The sequence below is a fragment of the Macrotis lagotis genome, chromosome X (genome assembly GCF_037893015.1).
Source record: "Macrotis lagotis isolate mMagLag1 chromosome X, bilby.v1.9.chrom.fasta, whole genome shotgun sequence".
Classification (NCBI taxonomy): domain Eukaryota; kingdom Metazoa; phylum Chordata; class Mammalia; order Peramelemorphia; family Peramelidae; genus Macrotis; species Macrotis lagotis.
The window spans coordinates 686,728,171-686,753,733 of NC_133666.1; the positions used below are offsets into that span (position 1 = coordinate 686,728,171).

General features: G+C 41.4%; 1 protein-coding gene across 1 annotated transcript in view; it reads left to right on the top strand.

Moving 5' to 3' along the window:
• SEZ6L (seizure related 6 homolog like) overlaps positions 1-25,563 on the top strand; it is a 267,843-nt gene that overhangs the window by 132,745 nt on the left and 109,535 nt on the right. The window contains exon 7 of the mRNA XM_074202257.1: positions 23,509-24,246. Within this exon, the coding sequence (XP_074058358.1) occupies positions 23,509-24,246 (738 nt within the window). The remainder of the gene's footprint in view (positions 1-23,508; positions 24,247-25,563) is intronic.

The following is a 25,563-nucleotide window of genomic DNA, read 5'->3' on the forward strand; positions in this document are numbered from 1 at the left end:
AGATTTTAATTAGATTTGGAAAAAGCCTCAGTAGAAAGTTGGATGGAAGAGAATGGGACCAGAGCTGGGCATCCATCAGGTCCAGCCACCTCATGTTTCAAATGAAAACTCTCCCCAGAAAGAAGAGAGATCACATAAGATACTAAACAGGAGAGTAAGGATGTGAACCCAGACCCTCTGATTCAATAATGGACTCCTGTATACTGTTCTACTCCCTTTCACAAATTCCTTGAATTCTAATGTTCTTTAATGTAGGCATCCTCTCCCTCTCCATCAAATGCTTTATTATTCCAAATCCAGACAAAGTCTAAAGGAAGACAGGTTGCTTGTTGCTTAGAACAGTGGGTCAGGAATCAGGAAGATATGAAGTTAAATCTGGATTACCAGCTAGGTCATCCTGAGCAAATCACTTAACCTCAGTCTGCCTCAATTTCCTTATCTCTAAAACAGAGATAATAATAGTACCGACTTCTCAAGATGTTGTGAGAATCAAATGAAATGATGTAGATGGTAGAGCACCAGATCTGTAATCAAGAAGACTTTTCTTCCTGAATTCAAATTTGGCCTCAGACATTTCATAGCTATGAGACCCTGGGAAAGTCATTTATCCCTGTTTACCTCAGTTCCTCCAGCTATAAAATGATCTGGAGGAGAAAATGGCAAACCACTCTAGTATCTTTGCCAAGAAAACCCCAAGATAGGGTCACAACATGTCAGACCCAGTTGAAATGATTGAATATAGAACACAATGCCCAGTATATATCGTGGATACTTAATTAATGCTACCATCTCTATTAGTGCTAATAATAATAATAATAATAATAATAATTTGTCTTGCGCATCTGCCCTTCAGATTTTTTTCCATTGGCAGGAAGAGTGCTTCCATTGAATCTCATAGACTGTGCCTTCCAATCCAGTATAAATCTTTCAAGCGATCAATGGTTAGCTTAGTTTGGAATCTCTTCTGGCTAGCCTTCTCTGGATACCCGCCTCCTTCTCTTAGGGTCAAATCAATTCAGCAAGCAATTATTAAGCACCTATTATGTTCAGGCACTGTGTTTAATGCTGGGAGGTACGAAAAAAAAGGAAAGAGACTGTCCCTGCTCCAAAGGAGTTCTTGATATAATGGGGGAAATGACATCTAAACAATCACATGTAAGCCAACAAGATATAGACAAGATAAATTGGAGATGATGTTTGTCTATCATTCTCAAATAAGATCATGGCATCAGGGAGGTGATGCCATGACAAGTAAGTGAACTGGATTTGAATTGGGGGTGGGGGAGGGGATGTGCTAAGTCACCAGCTTCCCTTTCTCCTTTGGAGTCAAGTGGGTCCAGTGGACAGTTATGAATCAAATATGAATTTTGAGATAATCAGCCCAGAGAAAACATTGACATTAGAGTAGATTAGAATTCAGGATCAGAAATTCAGAAGAGATAAGGACCTTAGAGGTGATCTACCCCAACCCCCTCATTTTACAGATGGAAAAACTGAGGCACAGAGACATTGAATTAAAAAAGTCATTAGATATAGTAAAGGACTGAAAGAGGCAATATGTTTCTATTCCTCTACCTCATCATTTTCCCAGAATCTGGCTTACTCTCCCTCCAAAGAACTTTGACTTTCTTTGAGGATCAAAACCCTTCTGTTTTTAGAAAGTCTCTATAGATTCCCTTCTATTTCTGCAATCTCCCTTTCCCCCAAATGAGGCCATGATTCATTTCTGTGTTGTATCATGTGTAGCCCCCTCTGTATCTCATAGATGGAAAGGATGTCAGGGGTCAGCTAGTCATAAACTGAACCTAAGCAGGAATCCTTTCCACTTTGATTCCAAGAAGTGGTCATCTAGTCTCTGCTCGAAGCCCTTCAGAGTAGAGGAGCTTACTGCCTTCCCAGGTTGTTGGACAGCTCCCCTTCATTAGAAAGTTTTCCTTGAAATCCAAACCAAACCTCCTTTTTGCAACTTCCAGATTCTGCATCCCACTTTCCTTTAGGAAGGACTAACAAGTTCTGAAAATGATTTTTATTGGATGTTTTTATATGTTGTCTCCCACCAAAGTTTCCCCAAGAAGTGAGAAGGAGACAAGAAAACCGAGGCATGTTTCTTACTTGATCTTTGCACTTTGGGATAAGGTTCAGAGATTTGGGTACCACTGGTGAATGTGCAGTAATTCAGGTGCCAGTGGAAAGCGGGGTAGGGTAGGGGCCACACTCCTCCTTCAGTGAAGGATCTCTACCAGATAATGATAGATAGAGAGGTAGATAGATAGATAGATAGATAGAGAGATAGAGAGATAGAGAGAGAGATAGAGAGAGAGGGAGAGAGAGAGATGGATAGGTGGATAGATAGATAAAAGAAAGAAAGACAGATAGATAATAGATAAATGGAAAGATAGAAAAGGGATAGAGAGAAAGCTAGATATATAATATACATATATATTTTATATACATATATTCATACACATATAAGCCCATGGCTAGGAAAAGACTGCTGCATCCTCTCTCTCAACATTCCGCCTACCACCTCAGCTTGTCCTTTGGGCCTTGGACTTGCTTCCATATAAAAGTCAAGATTTTATGTTATTTGGATTCATCCCCTAGAGAAACAATTTGAGGTCAATGGAAGGGCACCATGGATGCAGTACCCAAGGTTCTGAGCCAGACTGGAATCAGAAGATGTGAGCTTGAATCTGGTCTCAGACAATGCCCACCTATGTGTCCCTGAGCAAGTCACTTCTGTCTGTCTCAGTTTTCTCAACTGTAAATTGGGGCTTATAATAATACCTAACTCCCAGGGCTATCGTGAGATCAAATTTGTAACACATTTATCCAGTTACCTAGCACATTGTAGGCATTTGGTCATTGCTGGTTCCATTGTACCCCCTTGCTACAATAGAACTAGTCTCCTGTCCTGTACCCCTTAGAAGAAGCCCTGTGTTCACTAATCACTGTAGGAGAATGAGCTAGGACAGAGAAACAGCAGAGAGGGGGTGAAAGTGCAGTCCAAGGGTCTCTTCCTGCTACCCCCTAAGTTTCACAAGGAGACTTTTAGGGAGTCAGCATTCAAACAGTTTGTGTGTGTGTGGGTGTGGGTGTGGGTGGGTGAGTGTGTGTATGGGTATGTCTTTGATTATCAACTTTCCTTTGTGACTTAGGAAAATTAAAGATCACTTCAGTCTCCAAACTGCCAGTTCCCTAATTCAGCCTTATTTTTCATTTCCTCCTTATGTACCCGGGCTTCCTCTCAATCATATTCTGATATCAAAGCTGCCCAGCCTCCGGCCAAAAAAAATGATGAAACATGGTCTCATCATCAAACTAATAAAGTAGGACATGCCATCATGTCTTAGACCCTGAAAAGCAGAGACTGTTGGCCTGTTCTTCAAAGCCCTCTATTAATATTCTCTCCACTTGGTTGCAAGGAATAGAGTTTGCTGGGGTAGATCAATATTGTATCACTTACCCCACTAATAGCCTTGCAGCTGTCGCCAATGTATTCTGGTCACTGTGTAAAAAGCATGGGTGGAGGGCAAAGCTGGAGAGAAAGACTGCTCTAATAAAGAGGAGGCTGTAAGATTTATGGGGCAGAGGAGTGCTTTCAGTTGTTCTGCCTCCACACCTTTGCTCACGCTGTGCCTTTGTCCAGAGTGCCCTCTTCTACCACGTGTTGAGCCTAGAAAGGGTTCTGAACCCTGATGACTTGGATTCTACTTCTAGAACTATCTACTGAAAACTGTGTGATCCTGAGCAAGTCATTTCACTTCTACCTACCTTAGTTTCCTCATCTGTGAAATATGAATAATAATAGTACCTGCCTTCCAGAATTGTTGTAAGGTCAAATGAGATAATATCTGTAAAAGATTTTGTAAACCTCCAAGAACTATTTCAATGCTAACAATTCTCATTTTCCTTGACCTCTCTGCAGTGACTCAGGTGCCAGTGGGAAGCAGGGTAGGGTAGAAGTCACACTACTCCTTTAGCGAAGGATTTCTACCAGATAATGGTAGGAAAGTCTTGATGAGAGATGGATTGTTGAGCTCTGTTCATCTCTCTATCCTTATAGATACTCTTTTTGCCTCTGTGCTTTCAGGACACCCTCCTCCCCTACCCCCCTTCTCCTCTTACCATTCTTGAATATCCAAGGTCTTCTTGGATGGATTTTCCTAAAGGTCATGCCTTCTAACCATAGATGTCCTTCAGAGTTCTGTCCTGATACCACTTCTCTTCTCCCTCTAATTTGATCATCTCCTCATTTCCCATGGATTTAATGATCACCTCTATGCTGATGATTCTCAAAGGAACTCATTCTGCCCCAGTCTCTTTGCTGACCTCCAACCTCGCATCTCCAGCTGCCCTTCAGGCAGCTTGAACTGCATGTCTAGTACACATTATAAACTCAACAAGTCCAAAACAGACCTCATTATCTTCCCCCTGAACCCCTACCCCTCCTACCTTTCATATGCCCATGGAGAGCAGTCCATCTTCCCATACCTCAGGTTCCCAGCCTGAACTCCTCCCTGTCTCTGATCCAAGCTATGGCTAAGCCCTGTCAGTATCTTCTCTCTCCCATTTACTTGAAAATGTCCCTTTCCTCCTTTGACACTGCCGCCCCCAGCGAAGACTCCTATCATCGCAATTCCTGCCATAGCTACTGGTGGGGCCACCTGCCTCAGGTTTCCTTTTACTCCAAACAATTCTCTAGTCAACCAATAAAGTGATTTTCCTAAAGCACAGGTTTACTCATCTCATCCCTGTGCCCTCTATCTAATCAGTAAACTTCACTGGCTCTCTATCTCCCCCAATGAAATACAAAATACTCTGTTTAGCATCCAAAGCTCTTCTCGATCTATCTCCTTCCCCTCTTTCCATTTCTCTTACAGCCTACTCCTCTGACCTTTTGACTGTTCCACAAACGATATCCTCCATCTCTCAGCTCCAGACATTTCCTCTGACTGTCTCCTATACTGGCTCTTCCTCTTCCAGGCTGACTGCTGACCTCCCTGGGTTCCTTTAAGTCCCAACTAAAATCCTATCTTCTATGAGAAGCCTTCCTTAACCTCTTTATTCTCTCTGTTAATTGAACCTACAGATATCTTGCTTTGTATATATTTCTTTGCATGTTGCTTTCTCCACTAGACTGTAAGCTCCTTGAAGGCAAGGACTGTCTTTTGTCTCTGTTTTATCCCTACTGTTTAGCACCGACATATAGTAAGTATTTTATTGATTGATTGATTATAAGAGGTGAAAGTCAGTTGAGTTGGGAAGACCTACATTCAAAACAGACACTTATTAACTAAGTGACAGGCCCTGGGCAAGCACCTTCCCTTTGTCTGCCTCATTTTCCTCATCTGTAAAATGGTGATCATAACATCACCTACCTACTAACTTAAAGTGATGATGGCATGGGTAGAATACAATGACCAAGTTGGTTCCAGGTATAGAAGACTGAAATACAGATGGTTTCTGGGAAGAGAGCTGAGGAGAACAGGTCCCAGGCTGGAGGAGGGGAAATATCAGGGGCCTAGGCAGTCATTTGTACAAAGAAATATTCAGACCCCAAAAAATGACCAAAGTTTTTTCCAGACTAGGCAATAAATTTGGGAGCATCCCATCTAAGAATGACGAAGGGATCCAGAGGAAAATGAATCAGGTCTCCCTCTGCCTGCACAGGAGTGACAATGATCCATCTCCACCACTCTGCCAATTAGGTAGTGCAGTGGAGTTATGAGGGCCTGAGTTCAAATTTTACCACAGATTCTTACTAGCTTTATGATCCTGGACAAGTCGCTTAATCCTGTTTGCCTCAGTTTTCTCATCTGTAAAAGGAGCTGGAGAAGGAACTGGTAAACCATTCTAATTTTTTATATTTGTTCTGTTTTTGCAAAAAAGTATCCAAAGGGATCATAGAGTCAGACATGACTGAAACAACTGAACAAAAATACAATATTATAGTTGAAAAGGAACTTAATGGTTATCTACTCCAATTCCCTCGATTTGTAGATGGAGAAACTGAAGCCTAAGAAGGGAAAAGGATTTGCCTAAGGTCTCACAGGAAATGAGTGGCAGAGTCCACACTGATGTATCTGCCTTCCAACCTGTTAGGCTTTCTACTGTACTTAAAGGTGCTTAATCCTACCGGTGAGGTGTTCCTTGGCAAGACTCCCTATTTCTCGCCTCAGGGATCCCAGTTAATAGAACCTTCGCTCTGTTGGTTTATAGCTGAGCCTTGGCTCCATGCCCCATTGGCTCGCCTAAGGTCAGTATTCAACCTTTTCGTAATTGGGATATCTTTCTAACACCTCATTATGGAATTGCCCCATCTCATGATTCATTTCATGCTTTGTTAAAGCAAAGACGGAAGAAATTCTTGCATTCAAGAGAGTAATGAGGAGTCTGTTAATATCTGGGGAGTGGAAAATCAGGATTAAGAGTGACAGGTGTGCCCTTTAAGATGGAATCCACATGAAAATAGAGAGAATCTGGAACCCCAGTTGGATGCCATTCCTTAGCTCAGGTTTTTGTCTGTATTCCTCCCTGGACATAGTGAAGCTTGTGTCATAATGTTATCTTTTTTTCCTATATCCAAACCCCAATTAGGTTGTTAGGTACCTTGTGGCTAGGAAGTAGGGTTTACCCATCATTTTGTCCCTAGTGCTTGTAACAATGTGAAAATCACACTATCATGCACTCACAGAATCTGAGAGCTATGAAAACCTTTAGAATAAAAAAAAAAATCAGAGCATGAGGAATGTGAAAACAAAGAATGTCAGAGCTGGAAAGGATTTTGGAACAGAGAAAATTCAATCTGGGAGATATTCTAAAACATGGAATGTCAGAACTGGGAGAGAACTTAGAACACAGTGACTCTTAGAACAGAAGATGTCAGAGTGAGGAGAACAGGAAGAGGGTGGGTATTGAGAGATAGGGAGAGACTTTGGAGCATAGGATGATATAACTAGAAGGAACCTAGGAATGGGGAATGCCCAGTGAGAAACTCTGGAACATTGAATGTCAGAACAGTGAGGACCTTTAGACATCTATTCCAAAAATGTTCAATTGTATAGTAGAATAAACTAAGATATTGGAAAGGGAAAGAACTAGCTCAATAGCACAAAACAAGTCAATGGTTAGCTCTAAAACCCAGTCATGACTTACCCCAGTCCAGTCCTTGGATGTTTGATATTTCATGAAAGCATTCTGAGGACTGTTGAACAGACATAAAGGGCAAACAATCCAAACCATCTTGGAGCTTTTGTCCTCTTTTAATTACTCTAAACTAAAAAGGTAATGAAAAGAGAAAGCACAAAGAAGTTTAAGCAATGATGACTACGAAGGGATAGGAAAGCTGGAATCAATGGAGATGGGAAGTTCAGGAAGACTCATATGCCCCCTTCAAAAAGGACATAAAGATTTTAAACTTTGGTGAGATTTTAGAAAAGTAAAATGACCACGATCCTAGGAAATACGAAAGTATCCCTAGCACTGTCACTAACATGCTATTAGATCTTAATTAAGTTTTTTCCTCTCTAGAACTCAATTTCCTCACCTGTAACATGTTCTCTGAGATTCCAAGTTCCTTCTGTTTAGATGTCTAATGTGACCTGATCATATCAGAGGCCAGAAGGAGGATTGCTTCCTGGTTCATGGACACCCTGCCTCATTTAATATAACCTATAATGGTTTTTTATTATTAGAATTGCACCTTTTTGGAATTCAAACCTGGTAGGGACATCAGGAGTCAATGGAACTGAACTTGGGGGAAAAAAAGTCTTCTGCATACCCAGCAAGTGATCATGTCTAAGCTCTACTGAAAGCCTTTCCTGCTTCCTACAGGAATCTGATTCCCCTTGGATATGGCTCTAATGCTTAAAATCTCAAGCCTGAAATTGTCTTTTTAATACTTCTAGCCCCACCCCATGTCTAGTACTATCCCTTCTAATCTCTCTTTGAATATTTCAAAATAATTATCATTTTTCCCCCTCGTTTCACCAAGACTTCTCCAGACAGACTCAATACCCCTAGTTCTGCCAATTGATCCCCCAGGGCATACACTCAAGACTCTTCCTCCATCCTAATAGTCTTTCTCTGGACATTTTTCAGCTCATCAATGTCCTTCCTAAAAGGTGAAGGACCTGCAACCCAAAACTGAGCACAGTAATTCAAATAAGTCTGAATCAAGATGATAGAGCTTGCATCTTCTAATTCCTGAACACTATGCCATTCTCAATACAGACTGAGACCAAATAACTTCTTTAGGTGTCTATATGATCCTAACTTATTAAGTTTGTAACCTCATAAATGCCTTACATCTTTCTCAGAGGAATGGCTCATTAGTGATATTTTGCCTCATCTTGATCATTTTTTTTTAAAACCAATGTAAGATTTTACATTTGCTTTCATTCATTTATATCAACATCACCACCATTTGCTTCATCACTACTACCACCACCACCACCACCACCATCATCATCATCATCATCATCAAGTATTATTTGATTCAATTAGGAACGGAGTTCAGGTATAGTAGAGTTCAAATTCTTCAGTAATTCACTTACTAGCTGTATTACCCTAGTCAAATTACTTACCCTCACCTTAAAAATATTAAAGTACCATCTTAATGTTTGTTATTATCATTGTTATTATTATATTTTGACCCAAAGTTCTGGTTTGACATCATCTTCTCAGATCCTGACTCTATCATACAGTGTGTTGGTCATCCTTTCCAGCCTGAGATCACAATTTTTTGAGTAGTTCATTTCCTTAGAATTTTGTAGTTGATAGGGACTTCTAGTCCATCCTTCTGTCTACCTCCAAACTGATTTGCCCATATAACTGAAGGCCTCTTCAATTTTCAAAACTTTTCAGGAAAGACTTTTCCCAGCCTCCTCTGGTTCTGCATATAATTGGTATAGCCTCTCAGAGCATGAAAACATTTCCAGTTCCCAGTTCCTGTAGAGAATACAGAGGGCCAGACTCTCAGAGCCTTCCCCCTGGAACTGTTCCACAGAAGATAAAAAAGCTGCCACTCTCTTGGCCATCCATCTCGCACTGTGTGGGCCAATCGTGGGAGTCTTGGTTGGGGGGGGGGTGAGGGGAAGTGAGGAATATACGAAGAAGTCTTTCTCTAACTTCCTGAGCAATTGCATAATGCTACCACGTGTGGGTGCGGCGTCTGTGAAAGAAGCCAGGTGGACAGCTCAGTAGACTGAGGCTGTCTCTATGCTCTCTGCCATGAGGGGCCAAAACAAAAGACCTTTGAGTACTTTCCAGTTCTTTCCCACTCCTTTTACCCTTGCTACTCCCCCTTCTCTAGCCCAGCTTGGCACCCACCACCTGTCATGGCATTGATACAACCCACTTGAAGACAGCCTCTGTTTGAAACCCCCTCCTTGGCACATTTTCCAGGACTCCTGCCTATTCAAGACAGTGATCCCATTGGTCAGGAAGGGTGGTTAACCCTCAGAGGCAAAGTATTGCCTTGATTTTAAGAAATGGACAGTGAGACTCAGCAATTATGGAGCCATTGATGTAGTGCTCGGTTAATGCTACTATCCAGCCAGTTTGGAGACTAATGTAAAAGACTGGAGCCTTACAACACTCAACTTCACTTCCGGGGATTCCGAGCCAGCTAAAATTGGCAGAGGGAGTCAAAGTGGCAAGTGTAAACTCTGCCTCAAGCTGGGTCCCCTATACCAGTGATGTCAAGATCAAACAGAAATGGGGGCTACTCATCTTAATATAAAGACTCCTGTGGGCATCAATTTTATAATGCAATGTTTCGTTGCATCTTTATTTTGTTAACTATTTTCCAATTTCATTTAAATATGGCTCAGGCTACACTTAGGAGTGTTGTGGAGCTGTGTGTTTAAACAATTCTGGCCTAAAGTATGAGAGGTGGAAATGGGATGACAGATTCTACTGGAAAAGACCTCAAAGCATCTAATCCAACCCATAATTTTACAGGTCAGGAAACTGAAGCCCAGTAGATTTAATGACTTGCCCAGAGTCACAACATTAGGAGTGGAATATGAAACCAAGTCCACAGACCCCAAAGTTAATGCATTTTTCCATTGTACTATGGAGAGTCTTTAAAATGGTTGAATATAAATTTCTTAGTGGCAAAGACTATTTATATTGCTTTTTCTATCTCCTCTGCCCAATGCAATATCCACTCCTTGAATATATGAAGAAGGATGGTTTGTACCTCCCAGCATGTGATATAGCTTCATTACTGTAGCTCAGACACTTGTCCCTACTTTCAAAGAGTTACTTAGGGTACTTAGAAGTTAGTTGACTTGTTTCATGTAACTCATATGAATCAGAAATCATGCTTGAGCACTTTATCTCCCTAATGCTTAGCACAGTTCCAGGGACATGATAATACTTAATAAATGCTCACTGACTTGGTTTTTCTCCCCCACTTCAGTTGTTAACATCCTTTCCTTCTTCCAAGTTCCTTTTATTGTACTCATCAGAATGAATATCTACTCTCTCCCAAGTCATTCAAACAGTCAATCCACTAGCATTTGTAGAGTGCCAGGCCTTAAGTGAGACACTAAGAAAGCAAAGATAAAGAGATAAATAGTCCCTCATCTTCAAAGAACTCTCATTCTCCTCCCTGCCCAATACATTCTAATCTCTTCAAGGATAGAACTGTGCTATGGACTACATATAATACTTTGTATACAGTAAGTACTCAATAATTGAACTGTGTCATGCCCTTTTGTACTTGTCATTAAACATAAATTCATTAATTCATAAAGCTATGTCTTTCATGCATGCCCATCTCCTTTCTTCATGAGGAAATATGAGATTTTCCATCACTTCCTAGTACCTAACTCTGTCTGCCCTATGGGAAACAGGAAAATTATTGCTTTTATTAGAGACAATGCACCAAACTGGTCATTGTTTAGGTCACCACTAATATGCTTAGCCACAGTCAATAAGAATTCTTGGTAGTAGTTTATAATCTCCTTGAAGACAAGGCGTGTGCTGTTTTTCTTCTGGTGTCATCAGCCCCAAGGACAGGAGCCTAAACTTAATGTTGAATTGAATCCCTGGAAACCTGGCAAAAAAAGAGTTGATGCTATTCATTTCCTCACTTTGAACAATGCCTGATATGTAGGATGGGCTTAATAAATGTTTGTCAACTAATTGATTTTCCAATGCAATCCTTCTGATGCTGCATCAGGCCCAAGTGAAGACTGGTGTGCTTTTTATCTAAGGACCAGCTACATTAAGTTCAAAGAATACAGCTTGGTTCAGTGAACAATGATGCATTGGGAATCCAAGGACCTGGTTTCAAATCCTTTCTCCACCACTTACTGCCATTTGTGACTTTGGGCAAGTCACTTACCTTCTCTGGACTTCAGTTTCCTCAACAGTAAAAAGAAGGGTTAGACCCAGCTCTAAATCTATGTTCTTATAGTAATTCTCTTCTTCATGCCTCCATTTCCTCCCATGTGAAGTGAAGGAGCTGGATCAGATGATCTTGGATAGCTCTACAGACTCTTAATCTATGAAACTATGAAAAGATTCATCATCCAAGCTTGACTTGGATGTTTTTTTTAGGTTTTTGCAAGGCAATGGGGTTAAGTGGCTTGCCCAAGGCCACACAGTTAGGTAATTATTAAATGTCTGAGGCTGGATTTGAACTCAGGTACTCCTGACTCCAAGGCCAGTGCTCTATCCACTGCACCACCTAGCCACCCTGAGACTGTGTTTTAACCTTCTCCCTGTATGGATGATCTAAAGAAAATAAGAGAACTTAAATAACTATCCTAAGATGACTCAGGCCTAGGGTTCAAACTCAGAATTCCTGATTCCAAATGCAAGGCAATTTATATTACAATTTAATAACTATTTAGCTAGAATCCAGGTCTCCTGACTCCCAGTCACAACAGACTCTACCCACTATTTCCTATTGTGTTATTTTAAGAGAAGACATGGTCTAATTGAAACACATGGGGGTAGGAACAGGCAGATGTTTTGTTTTCTTGGCCACAAGGTTGACATAATCTATGGTTTTGTTCTTGATTCCTTTTCAAATCAGTCTTGAGCTGACTGGATCCATTGAGAGAGGGAGAGAGACAGACAGACACAGAGAGATGGAGAGAGATGGAGAGACAGAGAGAGGGGGACAGAGAAAGAGAGGGGGGGGAGTATAGATGCATTATTGAATCTAGATCATTCTGAGACTTTAGGCTTCTTTTCATTAGCTGCCTAGAGTCTCTCTTCATCTTCTCACCCTCTCTTTGCAAGAGGCTCAATGGCATGCAAGGCTGATCTCCATGTACACAAATAAATCAGGGTCCAATCCACATCAACTTATCTCCCAGCACAACCAAAGTGAATGGATGGAGGAAGGGTAATGGAAGAAAGGAAGCACAGGGTTCCAATGCTAATAAGCTGGAGCTGATGTCACCCTCAGTTAATCAGATTGTTAAAGATACAAGGGAGAGATCAAATTCTGCTGCCAAAAGCTATCTGGGCTCATTCATGGGGAAGATGGATGGAGGGCCCAGCCAGAGCTTTGATGAGATTTAACCGGACATAAAAGAATGTTCATTCTTTTCTGAACTCAACATGAATTACAAGGCAAGCCCATTCATAGAGGTGAATCTAATACAGAGAGGGCAATTATGGGATAATTACTCTGGTGTCAGAAACATGGAAAGGGTATTCTTTTTCTGTAGAAGTTCACACACACAGAGCTCTGGAAATGGAACATTGTCTAGACTTGTGGGGAACAGTCACTGTGGCTAGTGGGGCAATTCATTGCCCTAAGACTATATATACATATATATATTCCTTCCCCAAATTCTCCCAAACACAGGAATCTCACTGTATCACTTTGTTAGCAAGTCACTTCCCCTCTCCAGACCTCAATTTCCTCAGCTGTAAACTAGGAGGATTGGATTAAAGTGTTTCCCAAATCACATTCATAGTTCAAATTGTATGAGACAACATGAGGAAGATGGGGAATATGGAATACTTCACCAAAGAATCCACAATGCCTATCCCAAAACTTGGCTCAGTTTGAAACTATTGATGCTAAGCCTTTTGGGTTAACCTGTATATGTGTGGATAGATTATCTTTGGTCTACATCTCATACTCCAGATTGAGAGTGGAAAGGAACCTTCGAGGTTAACATAATCCAATCCCCTCATTTTGCAGATGATGAAACAGAAACCCAGGGAGGTGTTAATTTACCCAAGCTCATGAAGCAGCATGATGATTTGAACCCCAGTCTTTGGATTCTCTGGATAGCAATATTGCACTTATGACAATGCTGAGTCCCTTCTGGTATGGTGAGGCTATTATAGAAGGACAAAGAGCATTAGATCTGTGACTACACAGTGACGAACATATGAATAAGAATAGAAAAATTTCATTGGTTATAAAAGATGATCTCCTCTAATGAGAAGGAACTTTGTAAATGACCATTCCTGAACTCTTTGAAGAGGGAAAATTTAGGTTTAATGACAATTATATCCCAATTGCAATATCCTCTCCAATGGACTTCCTACCTCGAAGCTCCCTCTTTGCCAGTTCATTCTCCACAGAGCTGCTCACAAGTCTGACCATGTCACTCACCTATTCTCGAAGCCCCTATTACATCTGGCATCGAAAGGAGATTCCTTTATTTGCCATTTAAATGGATACAAAAATTCCTCAGCACCCTACATTACATGGAGTCATTGCACGAGTGACCATATTTATTCCCTAAAAAAAACTAGTTAATTCCTAGGCAGACTTGGCCAGATAGATGAACTCCCATAGTTCTGCCTAAAGCCAGGACATCTGGATGAAAGGAGAAAATGCCAAAGTAGATATAACCCTGTGATGCCTGAACCTCACTACCATATCCCTGGAACATCTGGATGTTCCTTACTGGATGTCATTTTTGGCTTTCTTCCGGATGCTCTGGGAGCAAGCATGGCAGGTCATTTCAACTAAATTTTGGTTGACTCAGTAGGAAAAGAAATATGGAACTTAGTGAGGAAAGGAAATGAGGCTAGAGAGAAATAATGTGGAGTCAGAAAACCTAGATTTGAGTCTGGGCTCTGACACTTCCTATGTGACCTTGAGAAAAATCACTTTTTTGGGTCTTTTTGGGTCTTTTTGGGTCTCAGTGTATCTCTCTGTTAAATGAGGAAGTTCTACTAGGTGAAATATAAGGTCTAATCCTACCCTAAATCTATCAATTTATGATCCAGGACATCTCCAGACATCAATTTCCTCATCTGGAAAATGAGGGTCTTGGTTTAGGTGACCTCTAAAGTCTTTTATATCTCAAAAACTAATGAAACAATAAAATTTGTGACTGAGATGTGAAGCCATGACTTGTGATTTTGAAGAATGAGGGCTCCAGGCTTCCTGAATTGGACATTTAAAGGTTGAGGCTCCTCATCTGAGTAACTTGTCCTTTTCTAGGGACACTAAATTTAATTCACTATCACCAAAGAATGGTGCAGATGATGACTCTGCTCTCCTGAGACCAGCTGGGAAATGATGCCCAATAGATCATGACAGCCACCATTTCATCATCTTGGGGCCTCTCTAGAAGTCTTTTCCCTTAACTGTGGTTTGAAATGTCTTAGAAATGTGTGTGTGTGTGTGTGTGTATGAATTATCTTTTCTTTTCTCCTTGTTTTCGTTATGAGTCAGTTAATCAGCAAACTTCTGAATACCAATAAGGGTTCAAAGTACTAGAGATAAAAAAGGGCAAAAAGGCCTGCCTTCAAGGAGCTCACAGTCTAATATGTTATTCTGTGCAATCTTCATTGACTTGTGACTCATTCGTCAAAGACAGCATTGACCTGGACTAGATAAGGACTCTTGGGCTCTAGTATTAGTAACCTCCTCACTACCTTGGTTAGCCTACTTTTATCTCCTGAAACAAATATCACCAGGATGAGTAACAAAACATCATCATAAATAGAGGCAACTAGGTGGCGCAGTGGATAGAGCACCGGCCCTGGAGTCAGGAGGACCTGAGTTCAAATCTGAACTCAGACACTCAATAATGACCTAGCTGTGTGGCCTTGGGCAAGCCACTTAACCCCATTTGCCTTGCAAAAACCTAAAAAAAAAATCATCATAAATAAAGAAGTCAAAGGATGCCTCAAATCAAATACTTGTGGAAACGGATGCTAGGGAGCTAGGGAGATTGGATAGCTCAGAGCTTCGGGGCTGGAGTCACAAAGACTCATCTTCCTGAGTTCAAATCTGGCATCAGATACTTACTGTGTAACCCAGGACACACCCCTTTACTCTGTTTGCCTCAGTTTATTCAGCTGTACAATGAGAAGGAAATCACAAAAACTACTCTAAAATCTTTGCCAAGAAACCTCCAAGTGGATACATTAAGAGCTAGTGAACTCAGCAAAAATGAGTGAATAGCAAAAAGATAGTCTTGCTTTCCAGAAACCTGCATTCTGTTCCAAGACCCTTCTTAGTTCCATGGTTCTGAGTTCTAAAGGTCCTCCTGGCTCTGACATTCTATGCTCTAAGCACCCTTCTGAATCTAAATCTTAGGATTACTGGGGCAATTAAAAAAAAAAAAAACTCTGGAAACAGAATTCATCATTCACCATAGACCATCAGAAAAGATAATTCTCATTTGCCATTTTTGCCACATGAGAGCCCAACCCCTCTAGACTTCCCCCATCACTAGCACCACCATCATCATTTCCCCTATCCTTCTCTCATCTCTCATTTTTCCTTCATAAATTGGTAGCAAAAGGTAACAAAATAATTGCAGTGAATTTAACCTTCAGCTTTGAAGCCTGCAGCATCTAAGCTCATTTGAGATCTCTGAGGAGTCGGGTGTGTTGAGGGGGAGTGGGGGACAGGAGGAGAGTCTCCTGCAGAGCATACTAAGTATATTCCTTAGCAACCCTGGTTTCCATGGAAAGGGCTGACTCTCTCTCTGGCTCAGCTGGATCTCACTTCATGAAGCCCTTTCTATAGCTACTATCATTTCTCCTCCATTTGCCCAGGGGACCATAGTGGAGACAAAGTCATTGACGTTAGGGGAAATCTCTTCAGAGTAACAGGGAGACACAGCAGCCAAGAATACTAAATGGCAGAAATCAGAGAGGTCCCAGTGTCCAGAATTAGAGTGAGCACATCAATAGTATAAGATACAGTTTGGGACTCCAAAGGGGGAGGGGGATTGATAAGCAATGACTTCAGGAAGCCATGGTGAGATGATTCTGAAAATAATATTTATAATCTTTTCCCCCTTGGGCAGCTAGGAGTTTCAGTGGATAGTGTTTCTCCTAGGATCAAGAACATTTGTCTTCCTGTTCTAAGTTCTCCAAATCTGTCCTCAGACATTTACTAGTTATGTGACCTTGAACTAGTCACTTTACTCTGTTTATCTGTTTCCTCATCTTTAAAATGAGTTGAAGAAGGAAATGGAAAACTACTCTAGTACCTTTGCCAGGAAAACACCAAATGAGGTCTTAGAGATTCAGACACAACTGAACGATAACAATGAAAAGGCACTCGTCAGAGGTAGAAATCCAAGTTATCATTAGCCATATGAAAAATGACCGAAATCACTGATAATTAAGAAAAATTGAAAACATCCTCTCTTTCCACTCGAATATCCATGACCTAGGCCATTATTTCTTACCCAGATCATGACAAGAGTCTCCTCAGTGATCTCCCCATCTCTAATCTCTTCCTTCTGTCTATCCTCACTCAACTGTCAAATTGATATTCCTAAAGCATAGATCTGACTTTGGCACTCCTCTGGTTAAAAAAAAAGAACAATCCTCTTGCGAGAGGATCAAACACAAAGTCCTCCATTTGGCTTTGAAGGCCATTCACAACTTAGCTCAAACTATCCTTTCCATAGTGAGCAAGCAGTTTTGTTAACTGCAAAAGGTTAAGTAGCCCTTAATCCAGGGTTTGGGGTGTGGGTGTATTTGTGTGTGTGCAACTATCTCAATTGGTTTCCTTTATATTTTGTTTGTTTTTATTTATTTTATGCATTTTTGATGCATTGAAAATCATTATTTAAGAAAGGATCCAGAGGTTTCACCAAACTGCCAAGAATTGGGAGGGACCTGAGGACAAGGAATGTTATAGCTGAGAAGGGTCATAGAACATGAGAGCTGAAAGTGGTCTTAGATCAAGGCCTGAAAGGAGCCTTAGATCAGAGTTGGTAAGGGTCTTAGAACAGGAAATGTCAGACATAGGAGAAGCAGTAGAACAAAAGATGTCAGAGTTGGGAGGGTCCTTAGACCATGAGATTTGGGAGAATTTAGAACAGGGACTATCAGAATTGGGAGGGGCCTTAAAACAGAACTTGAGAGTTGGGAGGGTCCTTAGCACAGGGAATTTCAAAGCTGAGAGGGGTTTTAGAATGAGTTAGAACAGAGAATGTCAGAGCTGGGAGGATTCAGGGGTCATACCGTTCCCCCACCTGTGTGACTAAAGCCAGAGAACCAAAGAGGGAACCACAAAGACAGTGAATTTGTCACAGAATGGAATCTCGCCCTTGGGCTTCCCAGGTTAAGGCTCTTCATCTTACTTGGCCAGGCTCTCAGTAGGACTTAGATTGCAGTAATGATCAATTCTATTCATTTGGGCTAAGAATCCACTAGGAGAGGTGGCTAAATGACCAGATTCCAAAATAGGACCCAAGCTTCAAAGAGATAAGAAGAGACCTCAGAGGATAATGCATTCAAACCCTTTATTTGTTGGAAGAGAAAACAAAGGTCCATAAAAATGAAGTGAGCTACTTAGGATCCTACAGAGACTAATAATAAGATAACACATTTATTATGTACCAGACCCTCTGCTGAGTGCTTTACTATTATCTCAGCTCATCCTCACAGCTCTTGGGGGGGGGGGAGGAACTATTATTATTCCCATTTTACAGATGAGAAAATTAAGGCAAACCAGAGCTTAGGTGTTTTTCCCAGGTTCACACAGCTATTAAGCATCTAAGGTTTGGCTTGAGCTCAGGTCTTCCTGGCCCCAAGCTCAGGATTCTAAGCACTGTAGTTGCTCCCAAGGGAATAAATCACGGATAGAGCCTAAATTGAAACCCAGATCTTCTGCCTTCACTACCCTATACCTATGCTTTATATAGTAAATGACAGAAGTGGATTTGAATCTGGGTCCTTTGATTGTCCAGCTAAAACTCTTGACAAAGGTCCCACAAAATTGGCCAACTGACCGCCTCCTTTCTCCCCTTCCTGGAATGACTCACAGATTTGCAAGCCCATCTGGGATGCAGGCAGAGCCTTTGCTCTCTTGGAATGATGACTGTATTCTAATCAGTATTATACAACAGGAGCATCTGTTGATTTTAGAAGCAAAGTACTGTGGTCCATATAGAATGAGCTGGAGAGACTCACTTCATGAAAGCAAAGCAGCCTCCCCAGACACACTCCTAGCAGAGGGATGCTCCAGCGCCCAGCAGTCAGAACTTGTGCTCATGAAAAAGTCTGAATCACAAGCTCCAGGCTTCCCTCTTCATCCAGAACTTCTCCATTCATGAAGATTTACACTGTTTGTGTGTTGATGCTGGTAGCAATGGCCCAAAGCATGCAGGGATGGGACCTCATCATTGACAGATATCTGTTCTAAGACCCTTCTTAGTTCCATGGTTCTGAGTTCCAGAACAGGACCAGGTTGAAGACCTGGGCTATATCTCGTCCTGCCTCCCTGTATATACTCTGAAAGGTCACATCTATCTCAGTTTCCTTCTCTATAGGGTTTATGGTAGTGCTCAAAAGATTATAATTCTAATAAATAGGAAGCCTTTCCTGATCCCCCTTTATTTATTATCACTTCTTCCCTCTTGAAATGAATTTTTATCTACTCTGTTTCTTTCAGGATATTGGACTATAAAGATTAACAGGCAATAAGGAACAGATCTGTAGGTTCAGAAATTTCTTACCTTACCAATGGAGGTCAGCATCTTCCCTGAAACTTAAAATCTTAGACACTTGCTTAATCAATTCATGCCTTTGTATTTATTTCTCATTCCACACTGTGCTGGATGACCACTAAGGTCATTCCAGGTCTAGATGTGATAGTATGGTCACTACTGCTCCCTGAACGAACTTGGTGATCATTACTGCAATCTTAGTCCTACTGAGAGCCAGGCCAAGTAAGACGAAGAGCCTTAACCTGGGAAGCAGAAGGGCGAGATTCCCTTCTGTGACAAATTCACTGTCTTTGTGGTCTACAACATGTCTGGTTCTCTCTTTGGTTCTCTGGCTTTGTAAAATGTAGGACCGTGTCTGGCATAGGAGCATAATGAGTATATGTTGAATTGATTTGAATGAGAAGTATCAGGTCAAGAAACTGAATCAATCAATCATTGCCTATTAATTGTCTAAAATGGACAAAGGCCTGTACTCAACACTGGGGCTGCATACATTTTTAGAAAAAGACAATTGTGCCCTCTGGTCTGCCCCATTGGTGAGTTCTTCCTGGAAACTGCATTTATATGGCATCCTTTTCTCCTCTCTCAAATCTTACTCTAGTTTCTCTGAACTTCACCACTTCAACTGCCTTTCTACCCTAGATCCTTCCACTCCTACAACCTACTCTAACCGGTAATGACTTCCTTCTGCAACTTTAATTTTGAAGGAGTATCCAGATTGTCCATCCTTCCCCTCTTCCCACCCCCACTTTTTCAGCTTGCTTTTATATATCTCTCCATCACCATTCCCATTGGAATGTAAGCTACTTGAGGGCAAGACCTGTCTTTCTTTTGGCTTGTATTTGTATTCTCCATATAATCCTCCATGTAATATTCATTTAATGTATAATACATCTGTTGTTTTGACTTAGTTACATTCTCCTGAGAGCATATAACATATATACAGATTAACCTCATATCTGGTTGGGATGGATGAGAAATGATTCATAGAAGATGTTGTAGGAATATTTGAATTTTGAGAGATCGCTGCCAGCTGACAGTGATCAGGGAAGGTTTCATCGAGAAGGAGCTATCTGAAGTGAGACATTGTGGAAGAGAAAGGCAGAGAAGGAGGTATCTGAGGTGAGACATCGTGGAAGAGAAAGGCAGAGAAGGAGGTGTCTGAGGTGAGACATCATGGAAGGGAAAGGTAGAGATGAGGAGGAGTACTTTGCCCCACTGCATGGAAGCAGGATGAGGAAGGACAAGGTGAGAACAAGTAGGAAACCATTTGGGCTTTACTGAAGGGTAAACGAACAGAAGGGATGTGTGAGAAAAGCTTGAAAGGTAGGTCAGCACCAGATTTTGAAGGATTATAGATATATAATTAGGAAATTTGAACTTCATCCTTGAGATAATATGGAGCCATTGAATGCTTTTGAGCAGGGAAATGACATGCACAGATCGATCACTATAAAAAAGAAGAATTTGTCTACTGTGTGGAGGTCATCAATTACTAAGCGTTTACAAATTACCTACTAGGTGCCAGACCCTAGGCTCAATGCTGGGGATACAAAAAGAGGTGAAAGACAGTCTTGCCCTCAAGAAGCTTGTAGTCTAATGGAACAAACATGCACAGACCTGCTATTTTGTTGGTATTGTTCTGTCATATCCAACTCTTTGTGACTCCATTTGGTGTTATCTTGCTAAAGATACTGGAATGATTTGCCATTTTGCTCTCCAGGTCCTTTGAGTTTCTTGCCCTGGTGTCTGTGGCAGAATTTGAATTCAAGTCCTCATAACTCCAAGTCTGGTGCTCTATCTACTGGCTACCCTAAACAAGCTACATACAGGATAAAAAGGATTTGATTAGAAAGTGAAAGTACTAGAATTAAGAAGGAATGGAAAAGCCTTCTTGTAAAAAGTGGAATTTTAGCTGGAATATGAAAGAAGTCAGAGAAGTCAAAAGGGAAAGCAGTTCAAAAAGGGAAAGTATGAGACACTGCCAGAGAATATTCTCGGTCAAGAGACAGTGTCTTATATGGGGAAAATAAAGAAGGCAAGTGTCACTGGATCAAAACATACATGTCAGAGACATGTATAAGACTGGATAGGAAGACTAGAAAGGTAGGAGGGGGCAAGATTATGAAGGACTCTGAATACCAAATATGTGGGTAATAGGGAGCCATCACAGCTTACTGAGTAAGGGAAGGTGATATGAAGGGACTAGCCACAATGTGATTTGCTCTTTAAGAAAAATCATTTTGGTGTACTATTTGAAGGTGAGGCTGGAGGCAAGATGACTGAACCTCTGTTTGCCCCTCTGTGCAAAGGATAGAGTTGAGCAAAAAGACCTTTGAGGACTAAATCTAGGAGACGGATTTTTCTTGACTGCAGTTCCCCCATTCTGAAAGGTGTGGGTTGGATTGAGGGACCTTTAAATTGTTTTCTGCCCTAGTTCAGGGATCCCATAATCCTATAATGAATTAGTTGATGAATATAGTAGTTCATGGAAGAGATGTGAGGGCATGGATTAATATTGACCATGGAATGAAAGAGAAAGCTATAGAGTTGTGATAATAGAACAAGATATCCAACCGGCAACTGGTTAAATGTAGGAGGTGAGGCGGGATGACAGAGTTTTCAAACACAAGTCACGGGAGTACCATTGTGCTAATAGTAAAAGTAATAAAATCTCTAGTTTCTGTAGTCCCTTGAGTTTAACAGAGAACTTTTTCTATAGCAATCAGGTGAAGTAAGCATCTTTATTTCAATTTCAGAGAGGAATAAACTGAATTCCTGAGTGGTTAGATGACTTATCCAAAGTCCTACATATAGGATGTTGAAAGGTTGAATTTTCAGCCCAAATTCTTCCTTGACTAAAGTCTAGCATTCTTTCTGGTTACTGTCGATAGAAAATCAAAAGTCAAGGGACAAATCACTGGGAGGGAATTTAGGAACGGAAGTTGAGGAACAGTGAATTTCATTTTGTACATGTTGCCCAGAAGTTGGCAGAAGGCGATCCAGGTAGAGCTAGCTTTCCAGCAAGCAGCTTTTGATGTGGGAAGAAGATGTGACTTTGAGGTTATCCGCATAGAAATGGCAAAATAGTGATTCCCTGGAAGAAGATGGTTCCACCAAGAAAGATGTCAATGCGCAAAACAATAGGACCCAGGAGAGAGATTTGAGGAAATCATATATTTGGGGGGCAGAAGATGGAAGAAAATCCAGAAAAAGAGACTGAGTTGAGAGGCAAAAGAACTCAGGGAGAAAAAAGTGTATTGGAGTCAGGGAAGGAGGCTAAAGAGAGGATAGGAACAAGGTCAAATATTGTAGAAAAGTCAATGAAGATAAGAACTGAGAAGAGATCATAAGATTTAGCTATTTAAAAATAACTGATTATCCTGGGAAAAAAAACACTTCATCTAATCATTGAGGTTAAAAACTAAATTTCAGAGTTGAGAAGTGAGAGGGTAGTTAAAGGCAATGAGTATAGTCATTATTTTCTAGAAGTTTGGCATTCAAGGAGAAGTGAGCTAGAGGGGGAGGGTAGCTTGAGAGGATGACAGGGTCACAAGAAGGTTATCAGTTGTTTCCAGGATAAAGAAAATCTGTCTATTTGTGGAAGCTACAGGAAAGGAAACTGGAAATGGAGAGAGATTGAAGATAAGGCTATGAAGTTGGGGGTGATTGATGGGAAGAGACTAGAGGAAACGAGAGGAAGAGATAGAATCAAAAACACAAATGGAAAGCTTAGCCTGGGCATAGCCAATGATCGTCTTATCCTCTGAGACTAGAACAAAGGACAAGAGACTGGTGGATATGGAAGGGGCATTTTAAGCTATGGAGGATGGAAGGAAGATGAGGAATCTCACGATAGATGATCCAAGTGTGAGGCAAAGATATTTGTAGATAAAGATGGATTAGATAAACTTCTGAGCTAGAGGAGAGGAGAAGGACTGAAACAGCCACTTGGGAAAAGGTGATGCAGAGTCAATCAAATCAGAATAAAAGGATGACAAGACAACAATGAGGCCCTAGTTTAGGTTGCCTAACATTAATTTGGAATGGTATTCTTCCAGCAGTATTTGGTAGCCCATAAGAGGAACAGAGAAGATAAGTGAACAGTTAGGTTCCGGCTAGATCTAGCATTTTGTGTTAGGAAGGAAGGAAGGGAGGAAGGGAGGGAGGACATTAAATGTCAAAGCTGGGAAGGACCTATAACACAGAATGAACTTGTTTCTCTTTGGTCTCTTCCAGTTTTGGCATCTTATATCTAAGGTCCCCTCCAGCTACTCCCACTTCTGATAATCTCTGTTCCAAGAACTTTCCCTAGTTCTGACGTTCTCTGTCCTAAAGACCCTTTTAGCGCTGATCTTCTCAAGTCATTTCCAGTCTTGACATTTTATGACCCCCTCATGCTCTGACATTCAATAACCCAATGCTCCATATGATCTTTGGGAAATCATTTCTCTTTGGGCCTCGGTTTCCTCATGTATAAAATGAGAACACTGGACTTAGTTCCTCCAAGCTCTTTTCCAGCTGTAACAGCTCATCGTCCTAAAAACATAACCCAGAATTTATTTGCATCTTTTCCTTTCTTTCCTAGATGTTTCTCCAGAAGGACGAGTTGTGCCCTCTGGTTTATACCACCTGCACTCTGAAGAACTGGCAAACAACAAAATCAGTAAGGAGAATGCTGAAGGCAAAGTAAGCACCACTCCAAGTGTAGCCCAACCTGGGGAAGAAGCTGCAGAGCTGGGGCTTGAGGGAACAGCCCCAGCTCGTCTAGAAAATCTGCCTGTGTCAACAGCCCTCACAGAGGCCAGCGGGAAGCATGTCTTCCCAGCAAGGAAGAAACCCCCCTCTCTCAAGCAAGTGAACACAGCAAGGAAGCATTTGAGGCCAAAGACTACTCCTTCCATGCTTCAGAGAATGGTGTCCCAGCCCGCTCCCTCCAGTCCAGGTTTCTTCCTCTTTACAGAAAAACCCCATGCACCAGGGGATCTGGTATCTGGCACTGTAGAGAGCAAACGTGGGATAGCCGAGCAGCCCTCTTGGTTGGGCCGGAAAGGAGGTGGTGGTTCCACTACCCCAGCTCCCCTGGAGATCTCCCCCTATACGTCCCTCCCACTCCTAGAGCACACCTTGCTTCAAAGTCCAGATGAGCCTGAAGCATCCATTCCCACAGCTCAAGATGCTCCATTAGAGGATGGGACCAGTCCCATTCCTCTGAAGGAAAAGATGGTGGAGAGTGATCTGACCAGCTCAGCCTCTGAGGAGAGCCAAGAGACAACCACTTCTACCATCATTACGACCACAGTAATCACCACGGAGCAGGCTCCAGGTCAGGAGGTCTTCATTCTTTTATGCTATGGAGTGGGAAACCTTTGAACCTTGTAATGATAAATGATGGTGATTTTTTTTAGATTTTTTTTTTGCAAGGCAATGGGGTTAAGTGACTTGCCCAAGGCCACACAGCTAGGTCATTATTAAGTATCTGAGGCCAGATTTGAACCCAGGTCCTCCTGATTCCAGGGCCGGTGCTCTATCTACTGCACCACCTAGCCGCCCCTTAAATGAGGGTCATTTAATAGGATTTTTGTGCCTTACAAACTAATCATAGGTTTCAAGCCTGATAGGGACTTCAGAGGCTGTATGGTCCAATGTTCTCATTTTACAGATGAGAAAACTGAGGCCCAGAGATTTTCCTATGTCACATGCACCTTTGAGGTAAAGGTGACATTTGAATCCAGATCCTCTGACGGAGATGTTCTTTCCACTATCATAGTGAGAAGAAAGACTTATAAACCCAGATGATTAGAAAACTTAAAGAAGAAAAGATAGAGAGAGAGGAGGTACCTCAAAGACCTCATTTTTCAGATGAGGAAAATGAGACTCAAAAAGGTTAGGTAATTTGGGACTATAGGAATATAGTTCTCAATCTGTAAAGGACCTCAGAGGCTATTGAGTCTGCCTCTCATTTTACAGATGAAGAAACAGAACCCCAGAGCTTAAGTGATGTGTCCAGGGTCATCCAGGTAATAAATGTAAGACAGAAATTTGTGCTTCTCAAATCTTAGAAACTTCTTTGCAGTTCAGAGAAATTAGGTGACTTACCCAAGACTACACAAATAACAGGTCCAGGATTCAACCACAGATCACTTTCTCTAACACCAGTAATTTTTTAATTACACCTTTCTCTCCTCTAAACTTTGCAATAGGTATGTGGAATAAATATTATTATCTCCACTGCCCTACAATATTATGAAGAATTTAATAGAATGGTCATTTCTAGGGACATGTGGCAAATATATGGAAGAAATGAGAATGAGAAGTATTTTTTTATTGTTTTTTTTTTGACAAGGCAATGGGGTTAAGTGGCTTGCCCAAGGCCACATGGCTAGGTAAGCATTAAGTGTCTGAGGCCAAATTTGAACTCAGGTCCTCCTGAATCCAAGGCTGGTGCTCTATCCACTGTGCCACATAGCCATCCAGAGAAGTAACTTTTAGGCCAAAGGGGAGGGGAGCATAAATAGGTTAGGGTGATGGGCAGTGTGAAAAGCTGTGGGAAGGTCAAGGTTGAGAGAAGCTGAAGGGAAGGGGAGGTAAAGTGGAAAAGTCAATGGATTGGGCAATTGGGAAATCTCTATTGATTTTCAAG